This window comes from Nerophis lumbriciformis, linkage group LG18 (genome assembly GCF_033978685.3).
Source record: "Nerophis lumbriciformis linkage group LG18, RoL_Nlum_v2.1, whole genome shotgun sequence".
NCBI lineage: Eukaryota > Metazoa > Chordata > Actinopteri > Syngnathiformes > Syngnathidae > Nerophis > Nerophis lumbriciformis.
The window spans coordinates 31,360,650-31,386,514 of record NC_084565.2 but is presented as its reverse complement, the minus strand read 5'-3'; the positions used below and the strand labels follow the sequence as shown (position 1 = coordinate 31,386,514).

The window sequence follows — 25,865 nt, the reverse complement described above, 5'->3', positions numbered from 1 at the left end:
AGTTTTGTACAAATATTCATAATGCACTGACCGCAGGGGTGGCCAGGCAGTAGGATAACATTTCTTCCATCCAATCAAGGAAGATGGATAAAAAAATGTACTAACAAATCAAGAAACATAAAAATTAGAACGTGCGCATATCAATTCTACATTTGTATGCACAATATGCAGTAGCATGAACAGGGTTACAGCAGGTCATTGGAACGCATTAAAAGTCATTAAAAAGACCAAGGCCTTAAATGGCATTGAAAAGCATTAAATTCCATATCCAGAGGCATTAAACACATTTAATGCGGTGAAATCACTCATGCTATTGGATAATCACAAGTTGGCGTGACCAACAAAGCAACTTTGGCTGTCGCCACCACAATTGGCAGCAACTGCTACCACTAGAGAAAGCTACATAAATAAAAAAAACATTCTCAGATTTAACAGTCTTGTGAGCCAATTGTAATTCACTAGAGTAACAGTTGATTTAAACTTCTCTATTCAAGATAATCAGTCAAATGCTTACAATTTTGTCTACACTATCAGTTGTAAGCTTTAGAACTATAACTATTAATATATAATATAGATTTGTTTTAAGTGGCATTAAAAAACATTACATTAGATTTGCTGACACCTGAAGAAACACTGTGTAAATAAGCATTCCCTGTGTTTATTTTCTTTTATTACCAGTAATTTTAAGGCCGTCCATTATTTCATATCTAATTGATTTATTTGTGCGATATCACAGCGGTATGGCAACAAAAATACATGATAAAGAACAATGATTGACACATTGATAAGTAGCAATAAGAAAAACAACAGATGTCTTAAAAGCTAAGAACAGTCGATGCTATATATTTGCAAAATATAAAAGCGGCAATATAGTATGGATATGGTGCATTCAAGTTTGTAGAACGGTTGCAATTTGACAAGTATGCAATTGTTTGTTATGATAGATAATATGGACAGTGTAGTGTATTCAACATGACATTTGTTAATATTTATATAATTATTTTATTTATTATTACTATTACGTGTTTTAAAGCTGAAATGTGTTTGAATAATCAAATGTAGAGGCTTGAGGAGCAAGTTACGTTTCTGTTGCGCAAACAGATAATTTGCTGTCTGGTCGCGAGCACGCAAAATAGGTGTTGGTTACGTGCGCGCTCCCGCCTGCGGTGACGTCAGCCCCCAGTGCCTGTGGCCTCTCAAACGCCGTGACGTGTGTTGTGGAAATGGCCGAGAAACAAACCCAGGAGACAATGTTAAGCTTTTTAAGTCCACAAAACAACCAAAGCAGTTGAACGACGTGTCTCCAGCGGAAACGAAGGACGTCGCGAAGGTAACTGAAGAGGAACCGACAAGGGGACTCGAACCGCCCGGCCAGCGCCTTTTCTTCCCCGGGGCCGGAGAAGCCACCATGGAGGACATCAACTCCAACATTAACGCCGACCTGGAGGTGCGGAAGCTCCAGGACTTGGTCAAGCAGCTTGAGAAACAAAACGAGCAGCTCCGGGGTCGCTCCATGATGATGTCCGGCCACCACAGACCCCACAGCGCCGGCTACGAGTCGTCGTCGCTCTCGGCGGGCGATACAGGCGGCTTCCCCGGGGTGGGGTTCGCCGGCACGGGCGGTTACGGCGACCTGTTGGAGAACCGCCGCTGCCGGAGCCCGCGGTTGTCCTACGACGGCGTCAGCTTCAGGAAGGCGTACGGCTGCGACGGAGCCTCGGCCGCCAACTGCGGGTCGAGCCGGAACTCGCGTTATTCGGACGACGAGGGCGAAACGTCGATTTTGGACCAGGTGGAGATCTTAGACCTGGAGGACATGGACTGTCTGCATGAGGATGACGACAGCTGGTGAGTGCCACCAGACTCCTGACAGCTGGGGTGTACGTGAACGCACCACATTGACGACCCTATCGTCCTGTAATGTTTGTGTCATCATGCACTCTAGTCTGGGGTGTCCACTGCCAGCTTACAATTCGCATTGCATTGGTTTAGGACTCTACACAGTTGGCCTCTCAGCTGCTCGTCAGTTGTTATGATGCGGCACATTGCTTGGTTTGGTACAACAGTGGTGCTTTAGAGCAGTGGTCCCCAACCACCGGTCCGGGGACCGGCACCGGTCCGTGACGCATTTGCTACTGGGCCGCACAGAGACATTAAATCATTTATAACCGACCGCATTTTCTCCTACTTAACTTTGGCCAGTCCCACCAGACACACCAATAAGCTTGTTCATAGATGTATTATAAAACTCCTAATAGGAAGTCGCCATTTGCTATATTTCTTACGTCTTTGTCACATGGGACAATGCACATTAATAAACATATAAAATGTAAAGGTGCCAAATCATAGCCAAAAGCTAGGTTCCATCTAGCTAGGTTGATGACCTAAGATCAGGGTAGATCCGGAACAAAGTGACCATAGGAATTAATATGCATAAGGCAGATGAAGAAGTGCTAAATTGTTGCATATAATAATTGTGCTGAAGGGGAAAAAAATACACATCTCCTTTGGCCTAGTGCAGGGGTCGGCAACCCAAAATGTTGAAAGAGCCATATTGGACCAAAAATACAAAAACAAATCTGTCTGGAGCCGCAAAAAATTAAAAGCCATATTACATACAGATAGTGTGTCATGAGATATAAAATGAATTAAGAAGACTTAAAGGAAACTAAATGCCCTCAAATATACCTACAAATGAGGCATAATGATGCAATATGTACATATAGCTAGCCTAAATAACATGTTAGCATCGATTAGCTTGCAGTCATGCAGTGACCAAATATGTCTGATTAGCACTCCACACAAGTCAATAACATCAACGAAACTCACCTTTGTGCATTCATGCACAACGTTAAAAGTTTGGTGGACAAAATGAGACAGAAAAATAAGTGGCATAAAACACGTCCCCGAAAGTCGGAGAAAGTTGTACATGTAAACAAACTAAGGTGAGTTCAAGGACCGCCAAATTTAGTAGGACAAAACGGCGCTCGCCAAATACTCGAATCAGTGAAGCATGTTTAATATAAACAGTGTGCTTTATAACAATTATGGAGGTTTGTGTCACGTTTTCCTCTTACAGAAACCATATTTAAAAAAAATATATATCTTTTTCCACTCATCTTTTTCCATTTTTCATAAATTTTTGAAAAAGCTCCAGAGAGCCACTGGGGCGGCGCTAAAGAGCCGCTTGCGGCTCTAGAGCCGCGGGTTGCCGACCCCTGGCCTAGTAAGTTAAAGTGCTGGTGTTATTGCACATCGTCCTATTACACAAGTAGTTAGCAATAACGGATGTATCTACGCATGGAAAATTGGACCAAAAAAGCTAATATTAGTGTATCTACGTATTAAATATTGCACCAAATATGAATACATAACTTTTAGAATGGAAATAGTAACCCACAGAAATCTATAAGAACGTATGTCAAGTATTTCTAGCTTTATTATACGTCCATGCTCTTGTCCTGGAATGTGATGTATCACCTATAACCGATGTTCCCTCTAATTGTTCATGTGTGTGAGCAAACGCAAAAACTCCCTGAGCATTCAGTGGAGCCCATGTGAGCAACATCAGACGTGCAGACTGTGGCTACACCAGCAGCACACCTGTCCCAAACCTGACTAAATAACACATTAAATCTCCATCCATCCATCCATTTTCTACTGCTTGTCCCTTTCGGGGTCGCTGGAGCCTATCTCAGCTGCATTCGGGCGGAAGGCGGGGTACACCCTGGACAAGTCCCCACCTCACCGCAGGGCCAACACAGATAGACAGACAACATTCTCTTATTATTATAATCATATGACAGCAGTCATTTCCATGAGGTTATTTTCTAATATAAGTGTTTAGGCCCACTTACAATGACAATAACAAAAAATATTGTTTTTCATGAACTGTGTACTTGTATTGTTTGTCTGGGTGGAGGTCCTGCTTTGGAAATAATTTGTAACCCTTTCAGACATTGCATTTAGTTCCCATTAAAACATTCACATGTTGCACAATGAGATGTAAGCAGGGGATCATGTGTACATTCCTGCATCTTCCTGTTTGTAAAAAATATATTTTTATTAGTATTTATTTAATATACTAACATGATTAATATTTATAAATTAAGATTCCTAATAAAGGACACTAGAATTAAATAAATAAATAAATGGGTTGTACTTGTATAGCGCTTTTCTACCTTCAAGGTACTCAAAGCGCTTTGACACTACTTCCACATTTACCCATTCACACACACATTCACACACTGATGGAGGGAGCTGCCATGCAAGGCACTAACCAGCACCCATCAGGAGCAAGGGTGAAGTGTCTTGCTCAGGACACAACGGACATGACGAAGTTGGTACTAGGTGGGGATTGAACCAGGGACCCTCGGGTTGCGCACGGCCACTCTCCCACTGCGCCACGCCGTCCCTTATTATTAGCACACATTTGATTGGTAAATCATAGTGTAACGACCTGGAATGACACTATGTGTGGTATTGGAGTTGTCCGACTTTTTGTGTGGCTGTAAACGCATCACTGGCTAAGTGCCAAATGTGCATGTTGGTGCAAGTGAGAAAGAGCGAGCGGCTGCTGTTGATATAACAAAGTTGCTTTTGGTCTGGTTTGAAATGACCAGTTTTGCTAGATATAATTTTTTTTACTACTGTTTTGGTGATGTGTTTATGGCCGACAATAAAGAGTTTTGCTCAGTAAAGTGATCGATGGAATTCATGTCTTCAAAGCGTCTCAACAGACGTTACAATATTTGAACAATGATGACGAAAACTGTTTTCTCTGTCGTGTCGTGTCGAAAATTGTTATGCGCTTATTTTTTTATTTGATTTTGTGCGTGGCATAGATTTGCCGTGCGCAGAGGACACTTGAGCAGTGCGCAATTAGAGGGAACATTGCCTATAACCCAAAACTAGCAACAAACAAAAGTCTATGGAGAGCTTCTTTGCAAAGGGAAAAGGCCAGGGGCTCCCACTAATTGAATGTTATGGTGAGTTTTTTCATGCACTTATTTCTTATATCTTTCTGCCACACGTGGAAGGCCGGTCCGTGAAAATAATGCCTACATTAAACCGGTCCCTGGTGCAAAAAAGGTTGGGGACCCCTGCTTTAGAGGATCAGTGCATCTGAGCTGTTTTTCTGCCCGGCAGCCATGGTTACATTCCTCCAAATTCCCTGTAGCCAAACACAAGTTGGCCGCTGAAGCTCCCGGGATCCAAAGCGAAAAGCAGAACAGAAAAAATGTGCTTATGAGTTGCCCTCCACTGTCCATCTCTGTTAGGTTATTTAGCTTGTAAAGGCAGGATTGTACCTCACAAAAGTCTCGACAGCAGTCTGATGTTATATTTGCGTAAGGCCCCAGCCCGGAAAGACTAGCCTTCTCCTCGCAGGACGGCCTCAAAGCTCAGTGATTCATTTTTTTAACGGGCTGGGTCACGTCAGGCTGTAATCCATCACAAATGTTGTATTTAAGTTTGTCGGGATGTAGTAAATATTCCATTTAGTCTGCTCTCTAATTGCTGTTGTTGGACGTAGAAACAAAACATGGGTTAGGGTTGGGTATCAAAGTGAACAATAATACTGTTGTAAGTAAACAAGGCTTTAAGAAGAACTGAACTTAAAAAAAAATGTTGGCTATCATTCACAATCCCTGTAAGACAAGAAGTCTTTCTTTTTTATGCATTCTCAGACGTAAACTACGGCAAGTACAAGGTGGCTAACAATGCAGTTAATAGGTTGCACCCACAAAGCCATCTAACAACAAGGCGTGACCTAAATATTAACCAAGTTTTAGCAATATTGTTACTATAAGCGCTAACACAGACACACTACTTTTAGCCGCATCGTGATCACAGAGCGCTAACTAGCTTATGCTGCTATATTGACATTTTGAGCCAGTGAGCTGCTGCAATGTCACTGAGCTGGTAAAAGTTGATTTTAGATTATGGTGCTTCTCACCTGGATATTAAAAGGTTTAAAGCAATAAGTTGGTAAACTTTGACATCCAACTTAGACTCAGAGATTGCAAGAAAGACACGAAAAGACAATTGTTTGACACCTTTTTTTTTCCACCCCTTTGTTAAGATATGAACATCCCATCAGTTTCATACCAGTAAACGCAGACGTGCAGTAAGTGATTGTTTTATTATGTCTGTAGTTTGTTTATCTTGTTTAATACTTAGCAATATTTCTGCATGATGCTTGCTGAATCTGTTTAGCCCAAATATACTAAAACTAGTAGCTCATCCTCATTATATTCAGGCTTAAAAATAAAAGGTTCTGAATCATCTTTTGTCTAAACTTAACATACATTGTTGGCTCTCATGAACCCTGCACAATTATTAGTGTTGTTGTTAAAGGAAAAAAGCAAACAATGTAATGTGTCTGTAAAATGAAGATACCGCCGTATTCTTAAAATGAGCAAAATACATAATAATGAAATGTTAATATGAATGTGCTTGTTACTACATTACACATGTACTTATAGCGTGTACCGTATTTTTCGGACTATAAGTGGCAGTTGCGGCAGTGCGACTTATACTCAGGAGCGACTTATGTGTGAGATTATTAACACATTACCGTAAAATATCAAATAATATTATTTAGCTCATTCACGTAAGAGACTAGACGTATAATATTTAATCGGATTTAGCGATTAGGAGTTACAGATTGTGTGGTAAACGTATAGCATGTTCTATAGGTTATAGTTATTTGAATGACTCTTACCATAATATGTTACGTTAACATACCAGGCACGTTCTCAGTTGGTTATTTATGCCTCATATAACGTACACTTATTCAGCCTGTTGTTCACTATTCTTTATTTATTTTAAATTGCCTTTCAAACGTCTATTCTTGGTGTTGGGTTTTATCAAATACATTTCCCCAAAAAATGCGACTTATACTCCAGTGTGACTTATATATGTTTTTTTCCTTCTTTATTATGCATTTTCGGCCGTTGCGACTTATACTCCGAAAAATACGCTATATAAAACTTTGATCGCGGGTTTTGGGTGTTTTTAGAGAGCTTTATAGGTGGACTATAGAGACTCTCATAGGCTTGTTTGCTAACTTTTGCTAGCGTTTATTTAGAAGTTAGAATGCATAAAAAGAGAAAAATATACATGTTCTTGTTTTACATAAGGATTGTGAATGACAGACAACATTGCAAAAAAAAGTGCAATTCCCTTTTTAGAGTGTTTTTCTATTGACATAACTGATGTTTTGGTTCATCAAGGACTTCAGAGTACAAAAATGTCTAATTTACGAGGTACCAGAAAAGCACCTACCGGTAATTATCTGTGTGAGTGAGTTGTCTGACACAACACTGCCCACATAAGTAGCCTGAAAGTATTGAGAAGTCATGTCAGCGGCTTGGGTGGGGATGCTTCCTATGGGCACACATTTTTTCCCCACAGGATGGCTTGCGTTATTTAGAAGATCCAAAGTAGATCTTGCCACCACATTCCTGTTCGCTCCGCTAGTTCCTGTAACCTTTGAATTCACCGTCCGACTGGATTGAACTTCCTTTGTGGCATCTGCCATCTTCATTTAGTTGCAGCATCTTCATGTTTGTGTTCATAGTAGGAAGTTGATGTTCCACATGCAAGATGGCTGTGTTGTTGATACGCCACAGAATGTCTTGGAACGTTTCATCACATGGGGCATCCTGAACGGCTGTGAGTGAAGCTGACAGCTGCTGATTCTGATTTGCCTTTGCAGTGGGAAATTCCTCTTTCTTCTTCTGGTCCTATCTTTTAGAATGGTGTCGACACTCGTTTGTGCCGCTTTTGTTGGAAAAAAAAAAAAGAACAAGCAAGCTGAGGACTTTTCAATTTTGGACAAGAGCCAGTTTATTCTTAAAAGTTTGCTGCAAGCAGTGTATTTAAAGTGGTTGTTCTCACTTATCATATGAGCCATTAGTCAACATTAATTCGGGCTAGTCACTGTTTTTACTGATGCCTTATAACAGGGGTCGGGAACCTTTTTGGCTGAGAGAGCCATCAAAGCCAAATATTTTAAAATGTATTTCCGTGAGAGCCATATAATATTTTTTTAACACTGAATACAACTAAATGCATGCATTTTTTTTTAGTAAGACCAACATTTTTAGAGTATAATAAGTCTCTTTTTTATTTTAATAACATTGTTATTTTGAAGCTAACCAATAATAAATAAAATACTTCTTACCATTAATGCAACTTCTTGAACAGGTGCGGTAGAAAAGGGATGGATGGATTAAAATGCATGAGAATGTTTTATATTTTGAACCTTATTTTTAACACTGATTACGAGCGGAATTTCTCATTACTTATCATGTTAAGCAATGTCAGCTAAGATTTATCTGAGAGCCAGATGCAGTCATCAAAAGAGCCACAGGTTCCCTATCCCTGCCTTATAACTAAGAATTAAATATGCATTGAAAGCCCGCCCAGTCAGTTGGTTCAGTTGGATACAGAATTGTTTGCATTTCTATAACCAATACTATAGGTTAGATCAATTTTCACCATCCATCTATCCTCTTCTCTGTTGAAATCACAGTTATTTTGTGTCATCCCGCCGACAAACACAAGCCTGATATCAGGATTTACCGTTTCAAACAGTACCGGGTTGACCTGTACTGAACTGTACCACCTAAAAAAACATGGCTAAATAGCTTGACAGTATCACTCTAGTTTGAGTATTATTTTGACAAAGCAAACAATTTTAATACAGCTCTCTTGTGGTCGCTGACTGTATTTTCTACTGCAGCACAGTTTGTTTGTGGCTAACTTTTCCTTCAGCAAATGTTCAGAGGAATCTGGCTCACTTTAAAGAAAAATACAGCTATTACCGTAGACTGTTCCCACGCAGTAAATTGACGAACACTGTAAGTAATGCATGGCTTCAACTTTTTGCTGGTTGTGTTTTCAGGCTTTATGAGGCTAAACTGAACAGTCCTCTGCAGAAAGCGCTGAGCCCTGTGGTGTGGTGCCGCCAGGCTCTTGACAACCCGAGCCCCGACATGGAGTTAGCCAAGCGCTCTCTCATCCACAGACTGGACGTCACCATGTCAGGTAATGACTTATGCTAGCCAGTATACATCTTGATCATTTAAAATTCACGAGGAGATCCAATATGATTCTTGCTTTGGTGTGGAAAACTAAACTTCTGACAGGTGACAAAGAGGAACATGCACTAGTTTGATTTTGTTTGTTGGGTAGGGTATCCTGCGTGATACTGGAGCACCCACTGACTTTTATCCAGCTTGGTCCATAATAAATCCTGTGCCTTTTTGGTCCAAAGCACATGGGTCCTTTGGGTCCCCAAACCCCTGCTATTGTTGTTGAATTGTATTTATTCATACGTCTTCCATAAGTCTATATTGCAGAACATTAAGCATGCAATACTGATTAGTTTAAGGTTCAGTGTTATGTTGTGCTATGAGAGTACCCGACTTGACTTTTTTTTGACCGCCACTAAATATAGTGGGGTCCTTGACCTGCGAAAGGCAGGGGGGCACGCCTCCTTGTGGCTTTACTGGGAAGGGTCAGTTTCTATTTTGACAGCGGTATGCTCATGTGACGCTTTTAAACAGCCAGTGTGACGTGAATTCTGTCGTGCAACAATCTGCACCTGGACAGTTAAACCAAAATAATAGTTGCTTAATTTTTTTTTTTTACATACTATGCAAACACACAGTCCAGTTCTGGAGCTTTGGAGTAGCTGCTGTGTTATACTTCTCAATCTCTAATGTGCTGCATCGTTCCAGCAAGCTGCGTTCAGATCGCATATGGAAAACAAAACACTTAAATTGTCAGAACAACTAAAAATAATCCACAAAGTCAGGCCAATAGCAATAATGCAGCAATTTGGAAAACAAAACACTGAAATTGTCAGAACGACTAAAAATAATCCACAAAGTCAGGCCAATAGCAATAATACAGCAATTTAGAAGTGATAGGGGAAGCAAATGGGTCGACACAGGAACCTTTAGAATGAGCACTGACCAGGTGAGGTAAAGTCTAGCTTGCTACGGATGGCCTAGTGTGAGTAGAGCTTAAAAATGGTCTCCTTATGTAAGAAACAAATATAAAAAGACCCCTGCTCTCCTCCATTGTTGGTATTTGCTGGCGTGATCGGGGACCTGCAGTCAAATACTTAGGGAGTGAGGCAGTGGACAAACACATTCTGCTGATGTGTGACCAGCAGCGACATCATCAGTGTAAGCGAGGAAGAAGGGTCACGTCACCCTCCAGGCGACTCATGTCAGGGAGTGACACACGGAACATCTTCATTCGGACACGCCTTCCCCGATTTTTTTCCTCCCTTCGCACCCGCTCGCTAAAGCATGTTGCCATGGTGCTGAGTTTGCGTTAGCGACAGAAAGAAGACGGGAGCAGTTTGTCTGCTGCTTGGCCTTAGTTACACAACAAGCAACAACAGGGAGGAGACATGTTTAAAATGACTGTCTGAGTTTATCTGACGCACGCCTCAAGAGCAGGAGCGCTCTGGGTCAGACCATGGTGTTGTTGACACAGGCTTTTAGTCTACTCTCCTTTGTGGTATTCAACCTAACAGATGTTTTCCACCTTCAGCCCATTTTTGTACAGCTTATCCAAAAAACTTCTCGCTGCCAGTGCTAACCACTTAACCACCACACTGTCCTTCCTTCACCATTCTTTGTCCTATTGCATTACTTCACAGCCAGTGAACGGCCAAAGAAGCGCCACCCCACACGTCCCTCAGGCTCTTTTTGTCCTTGTGGGGTGCTTGGTGAACGACGCGGCGTCCTGTCGCTCCGTGCTACGTGACGCCAATCACAGCTTGCTACACAAAGTACTCGGACAACTTGTCTTGTAGGACGCTAGGATCTGAGGACATGTTTATTATCCGCTCAGTGCCGTTAGTCTTAAACCCGCTTTTTTTTTGTTCTGTCCCGAAAGTGCGTGGCGCTTCCCTGATCCAAAAACAACTTGAGCTCTAATTGTGAAGCTTCCTGTTCTACACCTGAAAGTTTCCCAAAAAATCCCAGTGTGTTTTAAATGCGACATGGTCTACTGCCTTTGTACTCCACCCGTGCTACAGCCACTACCTAAATAATGCAGGATGACAAAGTGGGGGTGGGGATGATGCGGGGAAAAGGAAGCAGCTGATCTAACTCATTTCTGTGGGAACATCAACATCCCCAAAGGAGAATCCTCTCACATTGGGCCCCATTCAGCAATAAGTTCCTTACTTTTCCTCTTATCTTTCTTCCTAAGTGATTTCGTAAGAGGATTCCATTCAAATTCATGACGTGTTCTTAAACGGCCCAATTGTTCCTACCTGCTGTTCTTAAGTTGCTGAAAGCCAAATGGTTAGCGCGTGCGTGTCTATCATAATTTGCATATAAACACGCCCTTATTTCCCCAATATGCATATGTAAACACCCTTAATTCCATAATTTGCATATTTAAATGCCCTTAATTCCCCATATAAGGGCACAATTCCGGCGGAAAAGCCGAACATCCAACACACGGAGAAAACACAAACAGATTACAGAAGAGAAATTCGTATTGTCTTGCGGGGAAAATACATAATGTCAAAACGTAAGTTTAAGAAAGGAGGGACTGCTGAGGTAGCCTAAAGCGTTCAAATAAATATTCGTCACTTCGGGCAAATAGGTCTACAAGGTCGTGAAATATGCGCTCCCTCCCCAGGGCACGATCTGCGGCATCTTGCAGTAGCAGCAAAAGCATTGCCATTGTGTGAGTTGAGTCTTTTAAAGAGTCACCAATCACTAAATCAACGCCCAGGTAATTGATGATTGTGAGGGAAATGTCTATATATTGCTCATTTTGCTATATGTCTGTCTGTCTGTCTTATCCATCTCTATCTATCTATATCTATCTATGATATTAATTCAACATTAGACAACGGAAGTAAGGGAACTTGTCACCCTTAAGAACAAATAGGCCACCCTAATAGTGTTCTGGAGTACTCGTAGATTTTGTTCTTACCTACGAACAAATCCCAGCTAAGAAAACATTGGTGAATGCAAAAATCTTTTTAAAAACTTCATAATTGGGCCTAAGAACAAAATTTGTTCTTAAGAACAGTTGCTGAATGGGGCCCAGTGATCTCGCAAAAATAGCCGTGTCAGATCAGTAACTGTGGATCCAGATTCAGCATGAGAGGGAGAAGTAGAACAAGACGTGCACATCATGTCCGCGCCAAGCTCATGACTTGAGACCTCACACTCGCTTGCTTTGTGCTCTCCCTTGAATGCGGTCTATTGTGGAAGTGTGCGCGTATGCTCGCCATACGCTTTAATAGACTACGAGCAAAACAATGTCGGCTTTGTACTCCACACGCCCCCTCCGCTCTTTGCAGCTAGAACAGCTTCCAATTTTTTTTGGAAGACAACAGTATGCATGCTCTTTCCAGATGATGCAATTCAGATTCTGTGTCATTGCAGCCAACAAGCGGAGGAGTCTCTACGGGAGCAGCTACAACCAGCAGGTGAACTATGGTAGCCCGTACTGCACAAACGCCGCCAACAGCCCCTACAGCAGCGGGTTCAACTCGCCCTCGTCCACGCCCAGCAAGGTGCCCGTTGTCAGGCAGCAGCTGATGCCTGTAAATGCAGGTACAACTTATCTGAAAAGATGTTAATCGTAGGCCATTGGAGAAGCGTTTCCACCGAATGGTATGGTTTAGTTTAGGCTGCCAGCGTACAGTCTGGAACGTTATTAATGACATTCATGTTCGGCTATGTAAGTAGATGAAGGCCAGAGTAAACAAAAGGACAAAGATTCTTTCCTGTTGTCACACGCATTCTCTGTCCACAAATCCCCCTTCAAGGCTACGTTCACAATGCAGGGTCAGATGTCCAATTCTGATTTTTTTATCAAATCCGATCGTTTTAGTGGCCGTTCACATTGCCAGAAAATAAATGCGATTCCTAATGTGATTATTTTATCTCTAGTCGGTCTCAGTTCTGACACATTTGTGGCAACTTCAAGGATTTTGTGCAATCAAAGCTAACATTTTCTGAACCACACATAGAAGAACAAAAAGGATAAGGACAAGTATTTTGTTCTCTAGCAGTTTTACAGGATATTTTGCACCGATGTCTGCTTCAAGAGCGTGTCTGGGCGAGCAGTCAAAGACAAGAGTGGTGGAAGTTTCATGTTAGTTCTTAAAACATTTTACTTTCACCTGTTTTCTGCTTTGCTGTCAACTACTTATTTTATAACAGTCTATTTTGCCGCTTATTGCTTTTTGATGACGTTTTAGTCGGATGTATGTGACCAGAGCGCGGGAGCGTTCACATTTAGGACACGTCGTGTATATACAGTACAGGCCAAAAGTTTGGACACAACTTCTCCTCATTCAATGCGTTTTCTTTGTAGATTGTCACTGAAGGCATCAAAACTACGAATGAACACATGTGGAGTTAGGGACTTAACAAAAAAAGGTGAAATAACTGAAAACATGTTTTATATTTTAGTTTTTTCAAATTAGCCACCCTTTGCTCTGATTACTGCTTTGCACACTCTTAGCATTCTCTCGATGAGCTTCAAGCACACCTCTCTTGAAGCTCATCAAGAGAATGCGAAAAAGTAATCAGAGCAAAGGGTGGCTATTTTGAAGAAACTACAATATAAAACATGTTTTCAGTTATTTCACCTTTTTTGTTAAGTACATAACTCCACATGTGTTCATTCATAGTTTTGACGCCTTCAGTGACAATCTACAATGTAAATAGTCGTGAAAATAAAGAAAACACGTTGAATGAGAAGGTGTGTCCAAACTTTTGGCCTGTACTGAATTTTCTATTTATTTCCAAATACAAAAGAGGCCTGGGTTGGATATGAAGAATTTGGACTTGCATTGTTCACACTAACATGAAAACGTTTGATACAAGTCGCATATGGGCAAAACAAATCAGAATTGGCCTGCAGTGGAAACAAGGCCTAAGTACCATAAATAAGGGTGCTATAAGGTTGTATAATACTGATAAGTAGTTTGCAGAAAAGATGACAATAACCCAACTATACTGCCTGGGTTCTAAAAACAAAGTAATGCCTCTCCAGCACATCAGCGAAATGCGGCATCAGAAAGGAATCCGCCAGCTGTCAGCCCGCAGTCGTCAGTGGACAGCGAGCTGAGCACCTCCGAGATGGACGAAGACTCCGTTGGCTCCTCAACGACCTACAAACTCAACAACGTCAACGACGTCCAAATTCTAGCGCGAATGCAGGAAGAAAGTAAGTGGCGTCCTCTGCCTTTTTGCAAGCAGATTTCCAGATGTGTAACCGTGCTCGTCGTCAGGTCTGAGACAGGACTACGCCGCCTCGGCATCCAGGCGGAGCTCGGGTTCGTCCTGCCACTCGCTGCGGCGCAGCACCTTCAGCGACCAGGAGCTGGACGCGCACAGCCTGGAGGACGAGGAGGAGGCGATGCACCCGGCATTCCACTTGCCCGCCAACCGCTTCAGCCCCTCCCCTCGCCACTCCCCCCGCGCCTCCCCCAGGAACTCACCCCGTTCACGCTCCCCCGCCCGCTCCATTGAGTACAGCCATGGCCGCGGATCACCTCAGCCCGTCATGAGCCGCCTGCAGCAGCCTCGCCACTCGCTGCAGGGACACGGCCACGAGCTGCAGACCAATGTGGTGAAGAACGAAGGTGAGCACAAGGCAGAGAGGACATGCCATCCATATGTAAACCCACTCTCCTTCTTTGTCATTACAGAAAAACTGCGTCGTAGTCTTCCCAATCTCACGCGCTCTTCTGCAGCACCACCTCAGGCCCCAGAGCCCGTCAAGAACAGCCGAAGCTGTGAGTCCAACTTGCAGGTGCCAAACGGCGGGTCTCCTCGACACCAGAGCCCGTCAGCTCGTAAGTAGACCACACACGTGCACATTATTAACTCTTTACCGCTTTAACCTGTCAGTATCAAGCAGCAGTGTTCTACTGTGTGGCGGGAAAAGAGTTAACATATTTATTTGCTCTCACAGACTTGTCTTGCTGCGGCTAACCAGCAATGTTATAAACACCACAAAACGCTACAAATGCTTGGCAGGGCTGGTAAACAATTGTTCCTCTCTCCACACACTCGTCTTATTCCCACCTCGAAGGAAAGTGTCTCCAATCAGCGGCAGCCAAGGTTTGATGTACTCGGAGGAGATTAGCATCGCGACACAAGCGTGTAGAATATCCATTTGATGTAATCCTTTAAAGCGAGATGAAGTTAATGGTGTTTTTCTTAATCCGGGAGATGTAATCCCTCTCTGTTACAAGAGGCTCAGCACAGGGGACGTCAAAGGGCAAGCTTCAGTTTATTCAACATGTCTTTATGCACTTACAATGTGGCCTAATTTTTTTAACACAAGTACTCTTCATCTTTAATTCAAACTGTAACGGTAATATAAACACCCCGCGGTATTTCAGTATCAAAATCACCACAATATTACTGTTATGTGTGATGGTATACAATGAAAACCTGATCAGTGTAGTTTTTTGCTGGCACTTATGAATTGGCCGGTCTGGGAGTAAACTACAACTCCCAAAATTCCCTGTGTAGCGCGAATGTGCAGTCCGTGTGTGGGTTGTCGTAAAGGAAAAGGAAAGGGTTGTTTTTTCGGACATTTCCTGGAGTTTTTATTAAAATGTAACTAACCTTTTGAGTCACGTTGCTAACGCACAGAGAAACCCTGGCGAAAACACAACCTCATTTGTCTGCGTAGACTGCAAGGCAAAATGTTTCCAAGGCGACACATAAAGCCGTTCAAAAGTTTTGATGTTTTAACCCACATTTTATTTTAATAACATTGAATCAACTTGTGGTTTAAATGGGTTTGTTACCCATGTTTTAAGTAGGAAATGCGCCAGGCGGCAGCGGGGACAAAAAACAAGTTTGGTGACTGCACTGCCGGGAACACAAGTAATATGATAAGTTATACTTGATTAACAGTCACCAGGAAAATATATTTGATGCCAACGTGGCCAAGCATCAATTTGTGAAGTATTTGCATTATTAGACATTAAATCGTCACCTAACTTTTCCAAAGGGATAAAATGTGTTCACTACAGAGGACACTGTTTCTCTGAAGCAAAAGTTGAAAGACACTAACGTGAACATGGTTGCTTTACATTTGTTACACTGGATGTTTATATTGTCAGTTTAAAAACAGTGAATTGAAAGTATTTTAAAGTATTAATATATATATACAGATATATTCAGTACATTCCAAAAGTTTGTACACACCTTCTCATTCAATGTGTTTTCTTTGTTTTCATGACTATTTACATTGTAGATAGTCACTGAAGGCATCAAAACTGAATGAACACGTGGAATTATGTACTTAACAAAAAAAGGTGAAATAACTGAAAACAAGTTTTATATTGTAGTTTCTTCAAAATAGCCACCCTTTGCTCTGGTTACTGCTTTGCACTATCTTGGCATTCGCTCGATGAGCTTCAAGCACACCTGTGAGGTGAAAACCATTTCAGGTGACTACCTTTTGAAGCTCATCAAGAAAATGCCAAAAGTGTGCAAAGCAATAATCAGAGAAAAGGGTGGCTATTTTGAAGAAACTAGAATATAAAACATGTTTTCAGTTATATCACCTTTTTTTATTAAGCAAATAACTCCACATGTGTTCATTCATAGTTTTGATGCCTTCAGTGACAATCTACAATGTAAATAGTCATGAAAATAAAGAAAACGCATTGAATGAGAAGGTGTGTCCAAACTTTTGGCCTGCACTGTATGTGTATACACGCACATATATACTTGTTTATAGTAGTAAATATGATTAGCACATTTGAGCATTATGTTTGTCTTCAAATACAGTAAGGGTGCTTATCTTAAACACATTAGCCACTTTATTATACACACTAACATTTTTAAGTCTTTTTGGGGGTTGTATACATATACCACAATAATATCGAATCGTGGGCTCAATACCGTGATAATATCATACAGTGAGATTTTTATACCGTTACAAGATCCCTATCTTTAACAAATACACTCTTTGGCTTTGGCACTGACTGCATGTATTTCTTAAACCACGCCCCCTCTTCTACTTGCTGGTGGCTTGGCTATCAGACTGGATCTCATGGGCTGGCAAAGATTCGGCTGTGGCCCCCTCTAGTGGCATGCAAGCTGCACTGCCGGCCCCTCAGTGCCTCTTTCTACTTTTGACTGCCGGGAAGTGGAAGTGAACGGCCGTGCTGAAAAAGTGTCTATTTTCCAACAGCAGCACCTCAGCTCCTGAGACACTCAAGCCCCTCTGTCTCAGCCCCCAAATCCAAACAGCACCTTCAAAGCCCGGCGGCCCGGCGAGGTAACGGCCAACCAGCGTCATACACTCACTGGTGGACAGGGTGGATGAAATGGTGGATTATTCATGCCGCATCATTAGGGAGGAGGAGGAAGTCTCGCTAAGGAGGGTTGCTTTCACACTTTCGGCTCCTCTTTCTCTGATCTGAATCAGTTGTGTTTCCAAAAATTCCAAGCGCATATAAATGGGTCGCAGAATGACTTCTTCTCGTATTGGTCGGCGCAAAAATGTTAACAGGAAAACGTTTGCGAAATAACGACTGAAACGCGGGGCTAATAAAAAAACAAAAACACTTGAATACTGATATAAACAAGCTAGTGAGCATAGCACAGCAGTAAAAAGACATTTTAATGAGAAGTCTCATTACTGAATAAATTAATGACATGCTAAAATCCTTTCATTTCTTTATTCCGTGTGGTTATATGTATTAATATATTAAGTAAATTGATTAATATGAACATTTACTGGCTCACCTGATTGTCCTGTTTGAGTTTAGAATAGCACATACGTGTCTGTTAGAAGAATATACTGAACAGATTCACCAAGTTTGTTTCAGGCAAAACTCAAATCTGTTATGAACCACATCCTCGGACCCCTTAACCCTGGCCCGCCTTTCGCCGCACTGACCTAAGGCCTGTCTCTGTTGTCTTTGTCTAGTCCCGCTTTCCTGTTGCTTTGGCGACGAAGGTGACTTTAGTGAGTATTTACTGACTGGCTCATGACTCTTGTTGTTGTTGATGTTGTCATGTTTGTGTGGCTCCCCCTCAGCGTGGTTGTGTGTGTCTGTGTCGCGCATGTCATCACAGTAAGAACCGGAATGGCACTCGGTCGATGGCAGACTTCCACCAGTGCGCCATGTTCTCAGTACACCTGCGCCGAGCCGATACTGTGCAAGTTAAAACACATATTAAACACAATACCTAACCTCTGCATATATACTTTTGTTGTTTAGGTTCATGCATTCTAAGAACCAACCATCCACAGAGTGCGCTAACTTTGAAACAAGCTGCAAGTATTATATCCACCGGTATTTTAAAAACGGGTATAATTATACTAACCGGTCAAACAGGACTATCGCAACCATGCGATCCGTTTTTCAAAATCCCTTCGTTCTCATATATCCCTTTTGTGTATGTGCACGTGCGACGGGCATGCGCATGTGCGAGACAGATGTGAGTGTCAGCCATGAACACCAGTCATCTTATTCAGCCAGAACATCCATATTTTATCTGATCTTTTAAACAACTATTCCTACATGTTGGTTTATTTCTTGTAATTCTGAGTCGGTGACACAGTAGCTTGAAGTTATACATTTTGTTAGAAAAACTATTAAGCATTAAACTAGGGGTGTCAAACGTGAGGGCCGGCTCAGGCCCGCGAACAGGTTTTATCCGGGCCGCCAGATGAGTTTGCTAAGTATAAAAATTAACTGCAAATTTTTGAATGAAAGAAACAGCTGTTCTAAATGTGTCCACTGGATGACGCAATAGCAATTCTTTGTATCTTTGTAGATGATGCCACATATGTACAAAATAAACCACATGTCACCACTTCAGTAAAGGAAAATGATCAAACTACATAAATATCGTGCTGTAATTTGATTTTGATATACTTTTTTTTAGCTTGATAGATTGAAAATATAAATAACGACAAATAAAGGTAGAATACTATTAACCGCAACATGTAAGTGTAAAAAAACAACAACATTATGATTTGCACATTTTCAGAATGTGCTCGTTCTATTTTTAAACAAAGAAAACAATCTGAAGTTGTCTTTATTTTTAAGTTATCGTACTGTGATTTTACCAGTCCGGCCCACTTGGGAGTAGATTTTTCTCCATGTGGCCCCCGATCTAAAATGAGTTTGACACGCCTGCATTAAACAATAATAATAAGGAAAAGTTTAAAAACGCATAGCCTCCTTGGCAGAGGTAATGATGCCACCCAGTTTAGGCAGAATTTTTTCTCATGGTAAGCGTGGTGGATGAAGACATACTTCATGTTTTGTTCCTGACATTGTTCAATTCTTTGTCACGCTCGTCATGACAACATTTATCACTTAGCTTCCATCCAGGTGTGTCGTGTCATGTTGTCTTTCCGCTCCTCAGTTCCAGCGTCCAGTAAGCTGCGGACTCCGGCCACGCCCTCGCCTCTCGCCTTGAGGCAGCCCGTCAAGGCCACGGTCAACCCCGGCTCTGTCGCCGGTTCCACACCCGGACGCTCCCTGGCTCCACCCCGCAGTGGCCTGCCTCGCCCTAGTACCCCGGCGGGCGGTGGGGGCATCCCTCTGCCGCGAAGCAAGTTGGCACAGCCTGTACGCAGGTAAAGCAAAAGAATAAAAACAAAAACATCACTCGTATCGAATAGCATTAAACTTGACTCTTCGTTCAGATCTCTTCCAGCTCCGCGAATCTACAGCGGCACCAGGGACAACTTGAGGGAGGGCTACTAGTGTGCTGCTGAGGGGAGCCAGCAGGGGGCGCACCCCTCACACATAAGGAGGAAGACCGCATGGCACTTTATCTACCTTGATGACTTTTCAATGACAATGCCCCAGAAATATATTAGAACAAAACAAAAAAGAGGAATAAGAAGGACTCCCCCCCCCCATCGTGTCCAGGATGCGTGCATGCAAACGGCCTAAAGAGAACGCCAAAGAACAAACGCCTGCCTGCTTCGCTGGCCTCATTGGGTTGCTCAAATGTTCCCACGTCGCCTTCCTTACTCTCCGTGACCTCTGGGAAGACACGGAGCGACCTCTTAACAAATTGTGAGTGACCTTCGTGACAATGCCAATAGAGAACGGCGGCCACATTCAAAATAAATCTTTCCTCTTGTAAAAAAGCACCCAGAGAGAATGCACAAGTTAATTTATTACTCGAAGGGAGCCTCCGCTGTTTGGACAAGTATCTCTTTTTAGGAGTGCGTGGATGTTTTCATCATCTTCCAAAAGCAGGATTGTTGAAACACGGGAGCCGCCAGCTTGCCATCACACAATTATGTCACTAAACAATTAATATTGTCATAGTTACTAGTTTAGTTAATTTCCTATGGTCATAGTTTAGTTACTAAACTTTAGTTCATATTCAAACATGCTGAACAAAGTTGTGTTACGTGTTTACACCTGCACAATTCAGCAAGTCTGAAAAGGAGCCGAGTCGATTTAATTCTACCCCTTCTTCGTGTCTCAATTACTGTTCATTTCCTGTGTTTGTCACATAACCAAATATTTGATAGGAAAACGAAAAGGATAAATAATATGTAATAATATGTAATGTTTGTGCAGTGCATCTGGAAAGTATGTACCGTTTTTTTCGGACTATAAGTCGCCGTTTTTTTATAGTTTGGCTGGGGGTGCGACTTATACTCAGGAGCGACTTATGTGTGAAATTATTAACACATTACCGTAAATTATCAAAAAATTGTATTCAGCTCATTCACGTAAGAGACTAAACGTATAAGATTTCATGGGATTTAGCGATTAGGAGTGACAGATTGTTTGGTAAACGTATAGCATCTTCTATAGGTTATAGTTATTTGAATGACTCTTACCATAATATGTTACGTTAACATACCAGGCACGTTCTCAGTTGGTTATTTATGCCTCATATAACGTACACTTATTCAGCCTGTTGTTCACTATTCTTTATTTATTTTAAATTGCCTTTCAAATGTCTATTCTTGGTTTTGGGTTTTATCAAATACATTTCCCCCAAAAATGCGACTTATACTACAGTGCGACGTATGTTTTTTTCCTTCTTTATTATGCATTTTCGGTAGGTGCGACTTATACTCCGAAAAATACGGTAGTTATGTTACAGCCTTATTCCCAAATGGAATAAATTAATGGTTGTCCTCTAAATTCTACACACAATACCTCACAATGACAATATGTAAAAGTTATTTTTTAGAAAATTTAGCAATTAAAAAAAAATAAAAAAAAATAGAAAACTAAGAAATTACATGTCCATAAGCGTCCGCAGCCTTTGCTCAAATCAATACTTTATTGATGCACCTTTGGCAGCAATTACAGCCTTAAGTTTTTTTTGGATACAATGCCACAAACTTATCTTTGGGCAGTTTTGCCCATTCCTCTTTGCAGCACCTCTGCAGCTCCATCAGGTTGGATGGGATGCGTTGGTGCACAGCCATTTTAAGATCTCTCCAGAGACGTTCAATCGGATTATCGTCTGGGCTCTGGTTGGGCCACTCATGGACATTTACAGAGTTGTCCTAAAAGATGAACCATCGCCCCAGTCTGAATTCAAGACCACTCTGGAGCAGGTTTTCATCCAGGATGTCTCTGTACATTGCTGCATTTATTTTCCCCTCTATCCTGAATCGTCCCCCAGTTCCTGTCGCTGAAAACCATTTCCACAGCATGATGCTGCCACCACCATGCTTCACTGTAGGGAGGGTATTGGCCTGGTGATGAGCGGTGTCTGGTTTTCTCCAAACATGACGCCTGGAATTCACACCGAAGAGTTCAATCTTTGTCTCATCAGACCATGGATTATGTTTCTCATGGTCTGAGAGTCTTTCAGGTGCTTTTTGGCAAACTTTTTACGAAGAAATGGCTTCTGTCTGGCCACTCTACCATGCAGGCCTGATTGGTGGATTGCTACAGAGATGGTTGTCCTTCTAGAAGGTTCTCCTCTCTCCACAGAGGAATGCTGTAGCTCTGACAGAGTGACCATCGGGTTCTTGGTCACCTCCCTGACTAGGGCTCTTCTCCCCTGATTGCTCAGTTTAGACAGCGGGCCAGCTCTAGGAAGAGTTCTGGGTCCTCATGTACTAAGCTTGCATATGCACAAAAACCTGCCGTATGCCCTTTTTTTCACGGCAAAGGGGAGATGTATCCAAACGGACGTTGGCGTGGAAATGTGCGCTGCCTCACGGCAACTTGATAGCTGTTCTACGCACATTTCTACAGGCTGTGGAGACTTAAGCAACATACAGACATGATGCTGGGTAAAAGTTCACGTAAAAAGTGCCAACTTTAATTCCTCAGACTGATTGATGTGCCTATCAGAGACGTACACTATATTGTCAAAAGTATTTGGCTACCCATCCAAATGATGAGAATCAGGTGTCCTAATCACTTGGCCTGGCCACAGGTGTATAAAATAGACATGGAGACTGTTTCTACAAATATTTGTGAAAAAATGGGCCTCTCTCAGGGGCTCAGTGATTTCCAGCGTGGAACTGTCATAGGATGCCACCTGTGCAACAAATCCAGTCGGGAAATTTCCTCGCTCCTAAATATTCCAAAGTCAACTGTCTCCTTTATTATAGGAGAATGGAAGAGTTTGGGAACAACAGCAACTCAGCCATGAGGTGGTAGGCCACGTAAACTGACAGAGAGGGGTCAGCGGATGCACAGTCAGTTGCAACAGAGCTCCAAACTTCATGTGACCTTCCAATTAGCCCACGTACAGTACACAGAGAGCTTCATGGAATGGGTTTCCATGGCCGAACAGCTGCATCTAAACCATACATCAGCAAGTCCAATGCAAAGTGTCGGATGCAGTGGTGTAAAGCACGTCGCCACTGGACTCTAAAGCAGAGGAGACGTGTTCTCTGGAGTGATTAATCATGCGTTTCCATCTGGCAATCTGATGGACGAGTCTGGATTTGGAAGTTGCCAGGAGAATGCTACATTTCGGACCGCATTGTGCTGAGTGTGAAATTTGGTGGAGGAGGAATTATGGTGTAGGGTTGTTTTTCAGGAGTCGGGCTTGGTCCCTTAGTTCCAGTGGAAGGACCTTTTAATGCTCCAGGATACCGAAACATTTTGGACAATTCCATGCTCCCAACCTTGTGGGAATAGTTTGGAGCATACCCCTTCCTCTTCCAACATGACTGCATCAGTGCCAAAGCAAGGTCCATAAAGACATGAATGACAGAGTCTGGTGTGGATGAACTTGATTGGCCTGCACAGAGTCCTGACCTGAACCCGATAGAACACTTTTGGGATGAATTAGAACTGAGAATGAGAGCCAGGCCTTCTCGACAAACATCCGTGTGTAACCTCACCAATGCGCTTTTGGAAGAATGGTGGAAAATTCCTATAAACACACTCCGCAACCTTGTGGACAGCCTTCCCAGAAGAGTTGAAGCTGTAATAGCTGCATAAGGTGGACCGACATCATATTGAACTCTATGGGTTAGGAATGGGAGTGCACTTCAAGTTCATATGTGAATCAAGGCAGGTGGCCAAGTACTTTTGGCAATATAGTGTATGAACAACCTACTGCGGCCTGGGTGTGCCAAGCCACACACAAGTCTGTGGTCGATTTCTAGTAGATTGCGATGTAACAAAGAAATGTACACTTTCATACATGGGAATTTTTAATAGTATACGCCTTTTTCTGGATTGGATCGTACCTCCATATTTAGTAGGAAAGCCACGCAACTCTTTGTGCATGATTCCTCTGGTGGATCCAAACTTCTTCCATTTATGGATGATGGAGGCCACTGTGCTCATTGGGACCTTCAAAGCAGCAGATATTTTTCTGTATTCCTGCCCGAATTTGTGCCTCAAGACAACCCTGTCTTGGAGGTCTACAGACAGTTCCTTAGATTTGCCATGCACTGTCAAGTGTAGGACCATAGAGATCGACAGGCGTGTGCCTTTCCAAATCATGTCCAACCAACTTAATTTATCAAAGTGGACTCCAATTAAGAACATCTCAAGGATGATCAGTTGAAAGAGGATGCACCTGAGCTAACCTTTTTGACTTCATTCTTGGTTTGTGCTCTGCCATGCACTGTCAAGTGTGGGACCTTGTATATAGACAGGTGTGTATTTCCAAATCATGTCCAACCAACTTAATTTACCAGAGGTGGACTCCAATTAAGCTGTAGGAACATCTCAGGGATGATCAGTTGAAAGAGGATGCACCTCAGCTAACCTTTGCGCTTCATGGCACAAAGGCTGTGAATACTTGTGTGATTTCTTACTCCATCCATCCATTTTCTACTGCTTGTCCCGTTCGGGGTCGCGGGGGGTGCTGGAGCTTATCTCAGCTGCATTCGGGCGGAAGGCGGGGTACACCCTGGACAAGTCACCACCTCATCACAGGGCCAACACAGATAGACAGACAACATTCACACTCACATTCACACACTAGGACCAATTCAGTGTTGCCAATCACTTTTAATAAATTACCAAAAATTTCTAAACAAAAAACTTTTCACACTGTCATTACGGGGTATTGTGTGTAGAATTTAGAAGATACAAATACATTCATTGCATTTTGGAATAAGGCTGTAACATAACAAAATGTGGAAAAAGTGACGTGCTGTGAATACTTTCCAGATGCACTGTATGCGGTGAATCAGGATGTTCCCATCTCTTCTAAATTCTCCACCATAACGCTAATGCTAAAAAGACATTTGACTCCAGATGGGATGTTTACCTCGCAAACTACAGCCTGCGATGTGATGTCACAAACAAGCTGGCGCCACCCATGTTTTTCCAACATTGTATTTTAATACGTTTTATCAGCGCATTTCCTCTAATAAGTTGTGTCCAAATAGTGGAGGATCCCCTTTAAAAGACGTCACACGTCCTTATCAGTATTTTTTCCTTCACATGTTGAAACTCGATTGCAAGCTAACGCTCCAAAGCAATTTTTTTTTTCAGTTGCTGTCTTTCCAAAGGCTCAAGTAGTAGATTTTCATGAAGTGCTTTGATCTTTTTGCTACGGTTCAGGTCTGAAAGTCTCAGGCAGATCCAAGGTGACAAAAAAAAGAAAGACAAAACCAGTGGCACTGACACTCCACCCCCTTATTACCATGACAGGCTTGATTGTTTTATCGACTATCAGAGCACATGGTGATGTCGTACACTTTGAGGCTAAGTTGGCAGAAGTCAGCCATCTTTGCTCTTCTGGGACACAATGACGACATCACAATCAAAACTAGCTTCATTTTTGCCACTTTTGTTTTTGTTTACAATTTCAGCCAATTATTTTTTCGAATTCCACACATCCCCTCCGACAACTTCTCAGTGTCATTCATGGTTTAAACATTAAAAAAAAAAAAAGGTTGACGATGCCAGAAGAAGAAGACAAAAGTGTGTCAATGTTGTGGAAGCTCTTATGCTAAATTGGTGTGGTGGTTTGTTAAACTAGTGCCTAATTTTAAAAGTGTCACATGATCTCAAGTGTCTGTTCATTTTCATTTCTGTTGTGCCAATTTCTGGTTTTGCAAAGTTTACCGTCATCTTTGCTTTAACTGATTTGTTTTTGCCTGCCTGCCTATTTTTGTAATGAAATCAATACATTTATTATTATAATTATTCAAAATGTTTGAATATGCGCCTTCATATTTATAGCTTATTACTCATTGTGCAAATTTTAAATAACGACTATTTATTAAGAGAGAGGTGCCTCGGTCAATGTGCAGACTCAGTGGGAAGAATGTCGCAAAAAGACCAACCACACCTTTTGTGTGACACTTTTTATTTGATCCTTTTTTTTAAATCTACAAACATGACATTGAGTTCTTTGTGTAAAGTCACATTTCAAATAAAAGTGGAATTATTTTAA

At 42.1% G+C, this 25,865-nt stretch overlaps 1 protein-coding gene and 1 long non-coding RNA gene across 5 annotated transcripts in view; one reads left to right on the top strand and one right to left on the bottom strand.

Moving 5' to 3' along the window:
* The first annotated feature begins 1,162 nt into the window (after nucleotides 1-1,162).
* Nucleotides 1,163-25,865, top strand: slain2 (SLAIN motif family, member 2). 4 transcript variants are annotated; one of them, XM_061978073.2, is made up of 9 exons: nucleotides 1,163-1,848; nucleotides 8,912-9,054; nucleotides 12,438-12,608; nucleotides 14,059-14,232; nucleotides 14,297-14,650; nucleotides 14,717-14,863; nucleotides 17,968-18,006; nucleotides 19,419-19,632; nucleotides 19,702-25,865. In XM_061978073.2, exons 1-9 carry the CDS (start codon nucleotides 1,409-1,411, stop codon nucleotides 19,760-19,762), a joined length of 1,743 nt encoding a protein of 580 aa, XP_061834057.1. In that variant the 5' UTR covers nucleotides 1,163-1,408; the 3' UTR covers nucleotides 19,763-25,865. The 4 variants fall into 4 exon arrangements, with proteins under 4 accessions (XP_061834057.1, XP_061834056.1, XP_061834059.1 ...); XM_061978072.2 differs by lacking the exon at nucleotides 17,968-18,006 and adding an exon at nucleotides 17,227-17,313; XM_061978075.2 differs by lacking the exon at nucleotides 17,968-18,006.
* LOC133617822 (uncharacterized) overlaps nucleotides 17,944-25,865 on the bottom strand; it is a 34,222-nt gene continuing 26,300 nt past the window's right edge. The window contains exon 4 of the long non-coding RNA XR_009817070.1: nucleotides 17,944-19,622. This is a non-coding gene — a long non-coding RNA (uncharacterized lncRNA). The remainder of the gene's footprint in view (nucleotides 19,623-25,865) is intronic.